Source organism: Poecilia reticulata, chromosome 2 (genome assembly GCF_904066995.2).
Source record: "Poecilia reticulata chromosome 2, P_reticulata-male-v2, whole genome shotgun sequence".
Lineage (NCBI taxonomy): Eukaryota > Metazoa > Chordata > Actinopteri > Cyprinodontiformes > Poeciliidae > Poecilia > Poecilia reticulata.
This window is the reverse complement of record NC_088831.1, coordinates 22,909,730-22,918,114: the sequence shown is the minus strand read 5'-3', so window position 1 is coordinate 22,918,114 and position 8,385 is coordinate 22,909,730. Positions and strand designations below refer to the sequence as shown.

At 43.7% G+C, this 8,385-nt stretch overlaps 1 protein-coding gene across 1 annotated transcript; it reads left to right on the top strand.

Annotated features, from left to right (window-relative positions):
• Window positions 1-4,124: 4,124 nt before the first annotated feature.
• On the top strand, window positions 4,125-8,072 carry fzd5 (frizzled class receptor 5). The gene has a single exon (XM_008432769.3). The coding sequence runs from the start codon at window positions 5,673-5,675 to the stop codon at window positions 7,398-7,400; it is 1,728 nt and encodes a 575-aa protein (XP_008430991.1). The 5' UTR covers window positions 4,125-5,672; the 3' UTR covers window positions 7,401-8,072.
• Window positions 8,073-8,385: the final 313 nt, after the last annotated feature.

The following is an 8,385-nucleotide window of genomic DNA, read 5'->3' as shown; positions in this document are numbered from 1 at the left end:
GTGGCGGGCTCGGGAGGCCGAACCGTTCGCCTTTTATGTACGTCGAGCAGCAGCCGCAAATTGAAGCTGAGTGTCGACCGCGCTTAATTGTCATCGCCAATTAGTGCATTGTGGGACGGCCACAATGGATCAACTGTAGCGAGCAGAGCGAAGTCCTTTGTGCTTCTCCAGTGGCCTGCGAGCCAGTCAAGACTCATTTGAGGGGCCCGGTGGACGGCGGAGCAGAAATGCCACCCTAAATGAAAACAAAAGACAGTTTAAGGAGGAAAAAAGGGGATGAAGGGAGGAAAACGAAGGCTTTGGGGAGCTGGGGGTTGGATGTGGACAGCGGTTACACAGGAGGGAAGAACGGGGCCAACACACACACACACACACACAATTTACCCCCTCACGACATTTTAGTGAGCTTCTGCACAAAAGCTGGCAGGGCCCCAGTGGTCCCAGTGACCTGGTTATTCAGGAGCTTCATCAGCCACATTGAAGCTTTCAGCAGGTTGCGGCAGAGCGGACTGGTTTCAACCTTTGCTACAATTTTTTTTAAAAAGAAGAAAAAAAACAGTACAAATCCACTATTTCGACTGCTTTTACTTTGAAAAACCCAATCTTTGCTATGAAGGGCCGTCACCAAAGACTCGACGTTTGTTTTGTTTGCTTCACTCAAACAAGTTCCAGGTCTCTGCATGTCGCCAACGTGAGTGAGGGAGGGAGAGACGAAACCCACTCGGCACGTCGGAGCTCAGCTCTGATGTTCAGACTGATGGTAGAGAAACAGCCTGAAGGTGTGTTCAGGTCACACACGGTGTGAACCGAAATCCACAACGTGGGGCTTATGTCTGTATTCAGCTGAGACTTTGAGGCTTTGTCTGAAATAAAGTCCGTGACTTTGTTGACTACAGCTGCCACAAGCTTTGGGGTTCGCCGCTACCAGGCTAACCATACAGATCTGACTCATTGTTCACTGCAAAAACACAACATCTTATCAAGTATTTGTATTTTTGGTCTAGTATCTAGTACAAATACCTTAGTATACTTCAAATAAGACAAATGTAACTTAAAAGTAACTTTTTAGCAAGATATAGAGGTTTGTTTTAAGTAAACAATTCCTTAATATTGATGGAAAAAAATTTTTGTTCCATTGGCAGATTATTTCTCTTGTACCAAGACATATTTCCATGTTATAAGTTAACATGGGGAAGTCCCTTTTCATCAATATTAAGCAATTATTTATTTAAAACAAACACCTGTTTCTTGCTGAAAAGCTACTTTTACGTTAGTTTATCTTATGTCAAGACTGCACTAAAAAATTGACCAAATTTACTTGGTAAGATTTTGTGTTTTTGCAGTGTTCTTTGATAAAACGGTGGGATCAGTGGGATTTAGAACTGATTCTAACACATAGGTTTTCATGGAACTCTGGCTGCATGTTTAGGGTTGTCATCCTCTCCTCTGCAGACTCTCTTCCACGTTTTCTGTAACTTTTCCTGCCTCCGTTGAAGAAAAGCGTCCACAAGCCTGTGAAGTGTTGGCCTCGTCGCCTTGAATGTGACTTTTCATGGGTTTATTTTTCAGCAAATGTTTAATTCTTGACTCTCTTTCCATTAGGACCAGATTTGTAAAGTGACTGTTGTCATGCATGACTGTGGCTTTACTATATCTTTTCCATTTCCAGATGACGAATCAAAGAGTTTGAGTCATTCAAAGTTTAGGATATTGTTTTAAATGTTTTGCCTTGAAACTGACCTGTCTGGTGTTTTCTCATTGGTCTTCATGATGTTGTTTATTCTCTAATAATCCTCGAAGGGATTCACAGAAAAAAATAAATAAAATTTGACTCATCCTGGGATAAAATTGCACACAGATGGAATCTACTTTTCATATTTTTATTTCTTCAACATTTTAAAGCCTTCTAAGTGACTATTATTAGCACCTAATGTATGGATATGTTAAAAATTTTCATGACTGAAAAAAGCAAGATGATCGATTCTCTTGGCGTAAATGTTTAAAATTAAACGTGAAGGATTTAAATAGGGTTCATCACAGATATAGCAAGTGGAAACGTGCGTGTACGACAGGGCTGAAGCCTTATCGCGATGAAATGATTGTTAGCTAATTTGATCGATTAATCGTTAACTATGGTATGCAGACTCTAAAAAAAGAAATCCTGAAAGAACAACACAGTCAGAGCAGTAATTCAGCCACAACTGTACAAAAAAATAAATACACTTTGCACTTAAGATTAAAAAAAGGAACATTGTCTGTAAATCTGTTCTACTCAGAACTCAAGTGGCATACGCGGTAGTTTTATCTCCATCTTGTTAAATTTTGTAAGAAAATCTCGCATTAAGCACATTTTGCTATCAAATCACAAATCACTTAATCCTAAAAAGGTACCATCAGATCAGTCGTATGATGTACTGATGCTACGTCAAGCAGAAATGTCTGAGCTTTTCACATGTTGATGTTCGAAGTGTCGTTTTAGCTGCAGGTGCTGCAGATGATCGGCTGTTCGCTGCAGGAATGCTATGCTGTTGCGTTTTAGGCAATAAAATGTTTGGATCTAATGAGATCTTAAATGAAAAATCTGAAGAACATGCCCATTTTTTTTAAATCCGATTAATCAATTAACCGTCTGAATAATAGATAGGTTAATCGATAACTGCGGTTCCCTCTCCCGTTTTAGTCAAACAAACCTGGCACTTGAGAGAATCCCTACATTATCATCACACGTGTTCACACACATCCTCGTCTGTACTTGTGTGTGTGTGTGTGTTTGTTTGCATTCCTTTAAGGGTTTAAACTCAAAACTCTTCACTGTTTACGATCATCTGTCAGACGGACCTGAGCGAAGGTACATCAGGTCTGATCTCTTCCTAGCTGATACGCTGAGCACACACACCGTCACTGCTCAAACACTCGCGTACACACACACACACACACACACACACACACACACACACACACACACACACACACACACACACACACACACACACACACACACACACACACACACACACACACACCTTTGGAGACCTTTGTCCCCAAGAGAGCGTTGTGACCTTTGTCTCATGGGACGGTGAGACGCAGAGAGAGGTTGGGTTACTGAGCGCCACAGATTTAGTTTTCTTTCGGTTTGAATCACAGATAAATCCTCTGTAATCTGTGTTAGATTACAGAGGATTGTTTGTTTGATAACAGACACATTTGTTTTTTAGACCAAATGGAGACAAAATAGGACAATATTTCAAACGTGTTTCTTTAAAAAAGTGGAAGATTGTTTTGTCTTTTCCCGGATTTTTGTACATTTTTCTGTGATTGTACATTATCTCTATAATGAGGCTGGATCCCTGATGGCAAATGCTTCATTTATTTTTCTTTTCTTTTCATATAGAACATGATTGACTGGGAAACAATCAGGGTTTCATGTCTTATCTTTAATCAATGCAACTTTGTAACTTCTAATAAAAATACCAAAATATTCTTCAAGGACCAGTAAAGTCACAAACAGCTGCTTCATCTATTTAAAAAAAAAACTGGTTTAACCTGAGTGAAGAATTGTAGATATTAGTTATGTTTTGTAGAGTTTCAAAAGTATTTTTTGCTCTTTTAAAAGGTGAAAAATGACACTGAGTTTACGGTACTCTAATGGTACTCTAATATATTAAATACGATTGATACACAAAGTTTGTCTGTTGCAGTTGGTTTTGCTTTTCTGACGGGAAAATACAAAGAAAAAAAAACATTAAAAGATCTTTGAGTAGCTTAAATAAGAATGTTGTGATTATAAGACTGTGTATTAAACATATATAACAACATTGTCCCGTGTTTTCATCTATGAGTAACTTTGGGGCCTAATTGTATATTAGGCAGCAGGAGTTTCTCAAATATAACATGTTGCATCTATTTACTGACTTCAAAGCACCATGCTAACGCAGCTAGCAAAGCAATGATTGACAGGGGTGAACTGGCTAGTAACATATTTCTTCAAAGTGTGACGACCTAAGACTATTTTCCTGGTTCAGGAAACTCATGTTTCAGAACAAATACTTTGGCAAAGTCTGCATTAGAATAAAAAAATAATAATAATAATGGCACTTTCTTCTGTCAGGAAAAAAATATGCAGGACTAAACTAGAAATAATAGCCTCCTTTCCCGTCTATATTTGTGAAGGTGTCAGACACTCTCGTCAGGTACCTTCAGGCTCCTCTGGGAAATCCCACCTCCTCAAGCAGGAAGTCCTATAATATAAAAGTGCTCTCTGATGTGTTCACGGACCGCTAGGTATTTGAAATTTGATTTAAGCCTCAGAGCAAGTGGTTGCGGACATCATCCGTTTCTTACAATACAAAAAGAGGAACATTCAGGATTTTTGTGGAAGGAAAAGCTGAAAGCACAACATATAAACTCCGCTAAAAATATTAGCACAGATGTTTTTGTTGAACTGCTGATTCTGTCATTAACAAGGCAAATAATTTTTACTGTCTGAAAAATCAAAACTTACTTGATTTTTTGCAAATAAATTAGACCTGCCGCCTCTTATTCTTACAGAACTGATCAATATAACTACACATAAAAAATTAAATATATCTGCTCTGTTTCGAATATTATGCAAAAAATTTGTGATTAATTTCAGTTTGAAGCAATTAGGTCGACTGAATAGATTTTTTTTACTTATCTGACATGTCAATAAGTTATTTTATGTCAATCAGTCAGATTTACAGAACGTCGTTCACACATTTGAAAGTAACACAGAGTGCAGTGCAATTTGTAAAAAGGGACCAGGCATGCAGACAGCCATCGATACTGACGCCACATAAACCCTAATCTAACTCCAAACGTCAAGTGACACTCAGAAGCGGGAGCGCGCTCCCAGCTGAGTTTTGACATTTCCGACAGCCGTGAACGCAGCAGAGCCTGTGTTTGATGAGAAGGTGCCGCAGCTTCAGACGGACTTCACTTCGTCCTCGGGCGCAGGGAGCGCAGCAATCCGCGCGTGGCCGCAAAACCCAACGGCACGAGACAAGTTTTTGCCCGGAGGGACTTTTCTTCTTCTGCTGCTGCTCGTTTCTGCTCTGGCTGTTTTCACTCAGAAGAATCAGAAAGTTCACTTTTCGGAAGTTGTTCAAGTCGCGGGCGGATTAAATCCATCCAGGGAAACGCATCAAGTGGATTTTACTCACCTGGTTCCTCGTGGCACAGAAAGAGGAGGCTTCTGGATATTTATATTGCTCACATTTACCACCTGTTCTGTCTGACCATCCTTTTCTTTATTTCTTTTTCTTTATTTTTTCTTTTTTTGAAAACTCTACAGCACTGATGATGCGACTCTTTCCGGCATACAGGACATGTTTGGAGGACGTGCAGAGGGGCTGAAATGTTACAGGGTCGTTAAATTTATTGGAACGTGACTGCCGGATATGAACTTTCTCCGTAATGATTGCAGGAGCGCTGGTGAATGATTGACAGCGTGCTGGCACCACTGGTTACCCCGTCAGATATCCATTTTACCCTTCAACAGGCTGATTTGTGTCTTTTCTCTCAGAACAGAACTTTCTTCTGTTGGCTCTTCTAAAACATAAAGTTTGAGCCATGAACTTGGGTAAAATGAGCCCTTCTTTATTTCAGTTGGCGTAAAGACTCTGCCGTACCCGGATAACAGACTTACTTCATCCATGGCCTCAGCAGTGAGACTCAAGCCGTACAGCCTGACGCTGTACCTGCTTTTCGTCTTCTGGTCTCTCGGCTTCACATCGGGAGCCTCCAAGGACTTGGTTTGTGAGCCCATTACGGTGCCCATGTGTAAGGGCATTGGTTACAACTTGACATACATGCCCAATCAATTCAATCACGACACCCAGGAGGAAGTGGGGCTAGAGGTGCACCAGTTCTGGCCCCTGGTCCGCATCCGCTGCTCCCCGGACCTGCTGTTCTTCCTCTGCAGCATGTACACTCCGATCTGCCTGCCGGACTACAGGAAGCCGCTGCCCCCCTGCCGCTCCGTGTGCGAGCGGGCCAAGCGAGGCTGCTCCCCCCTCATGAGCCAATATGGCTTTGAGTGGCCTGAGAGGATGAGCTGCGAGCAGCTGCCCCAACTCGGCGACGAGACCCTTTGCATGGACCAGAACAGCAGTGAGACCACCACTCTGGCCCCCTCGTTCCCGAAGTCCACCCCCAAAGTCAGAACCAGACCTTCCAGCCCATCGCAGTGTGACAGGGAGTGCCGCTGCAGAGACCCCTTGGTCCCCATCAAGCGGGAGTCCCACGCTCTCTACGGCAGAGTCCAGACCGGCCCTTTGCCCAACTGCGCCCAGCCCTGCCACCTGTCCTACTTCTCGGCGGACGAACGCGCCTTCACCAGCTTCTGGGTGGGACTCTGGTCCGTGCTGTGCTTCATCTCCACGTTGACCACCGTGGCCACTTTCCTCATTGACATGGAGCGGTTCAAGTACCCAGAGAGGCCCATCATCTTCCTGGCTGCCTGCTACCTCTTCGTCTCCTTGGGCTACATCATCCGTCTGGTTGCGGGTCACGAGCGAGTGGCTTGTGGCTACAGCGGCCTCGGCGGAAGCCAGCTGCACGTCCTGTATGACGCTTCCGGCCCCGCACTCTGCACCCTCGTCTTCCTGCTGGTGTACTTCTTCGGGATGGCCAGCTCCATCTGGTGGGTGGTGTTGTCCTTCACGTGGTTTCTCGCGGCGGGAATGAAGTGGGGCAGCGAGGCCATTGCTGGATACTCGCAGTACTTCCACCTGGCTGCGTGGCTCATCCCGAGTGTCAAGTCCATCGTGGTCCTCGCTCTCAGTTCCGTGGACGGGGATCCCGTGGCCGGAATCTGCTACGTCGGGAACCAGAGCCTGGAGAATCTGAGGGGGTTTGTGCTGGCCCCTCTCGTGGTCTACCTCTTCACAGGCTCGCTGTTCTTACTGGCTGGGTTTGTCTCTTTGTTCCGCATCAGGAGCATCATCAAACAAGGTGGCACCAAGACGGACAAACTGGAGCGGCTGATGATCCGAATTGGGCTCTTCACAGTGCTGTACACAGTCCCCGCCACCATCGTGGTGGCATGCCTGGTGTACGAGCAGCACTACCGACCCGGCTGGGAGCGAGCCCTGGCCTGCTCCTGCCTGTCGGAGCGCCAGCGCTCGGGCCCGGACTACGCCATCTTCATGCTCAAGTACTTCATGTGCTTGGTGGTGGGCATCACATCCGGAGTTTGGATTTGGTCGGGAAAAACTCTGGAGTCCTGGAGGAGATTCGTGGCCAGATGCTGCCCCTGCTGGCCACAGAAGGTCACTGCACCGCCTTCCATGTACAGCGAAGCGAGCACAGCCTTGACGGGGCACACTCGGACTGGGTTGTCATCGGGGATCTATCAGAAAGCCCCTCCGTCCCATATATGAACTGTGTGGCAACACGAAGCATTTTAGAGAACCTGTGAATGTGGACAAGAAACCAGAACTATAAGTTTGTGTCATTTTACCCTAAATATAAACTATAAACAGTAAATACTGAACGAAAAGATTCAGAGTGTAAAAGAAAAAAAGGGTAAAAAGTATATATCTATAGAAGCGTACAGTATGGGAAATAATAGTTAAAACAAAAGCAAAACATACGTTTGAGACTCTCGACAGAAATCTCTATAAGTGATTTTATTTTATTTTTGCACTGCAGCTGAGACACTTGACCAAATCGGACTCTCACTTAAAACAAGCAATCCTCCCCTGAGGTAATCGGATATTCCTGAGCACTGGAAAAAAAAAAAAAAATATATATTTATTGTTGTACATACTGCAAATATTTGTTGTAAAGACAAGAAAAAAAACCAACGTAATGTTTCTGTTAAAAAAAAACAAAAAAACAACATACTGCCAAGCTACGTATAAGAGCACAGAAACAGTAATTGTCCATAAATGTGATGTTTGAGTGGTGTTGCTCTGTGTGAATCCAAACTGAATGTGCTCTTGGAAATTCATTACTGTGACTAGGAACTTCCTTTGTTTCGTCTGTATAGTGCGCTCTAACACGACCTCTTTAGTTCTGTGAACTCATTAAAGTGTCTTTGTGAAAGGAGAGCCAGTTCTGTCTGTGTTGTGTGAAGAAACGCACAATAACGATCAAAGGCAACGAGATAAAAAAAAAAAAAGAAAAAAGAAAGGAACTCGGTCTTTAGCCCCCCCTACTGGTTCACAATGGAGCTGCTCGCTTCGTGTTTTCTCTAGAGGAGGAACACTCGACAGATAAACCTCAAACCTCTGCAACCTGCCGCTTTCACCGTCACTGCACACGCTTGCAGTGATTAAACAAGACGTGTTTAAATTTTAGACACAAGTCTGCAATTTGCAATAAAGCTCGAAAGTATTCATACGCGTGGGAGATGTGGGTTTT

Excerpts from the sequence above, each read along its gene's own strand:
- fzd5 (XM_008432769.3), top strand. The coding sequence starts at position 5,673 with ATGGCCTCAGCAGTGAGACTCAAGCCGTACAGCCTGACGCTGTACCTG.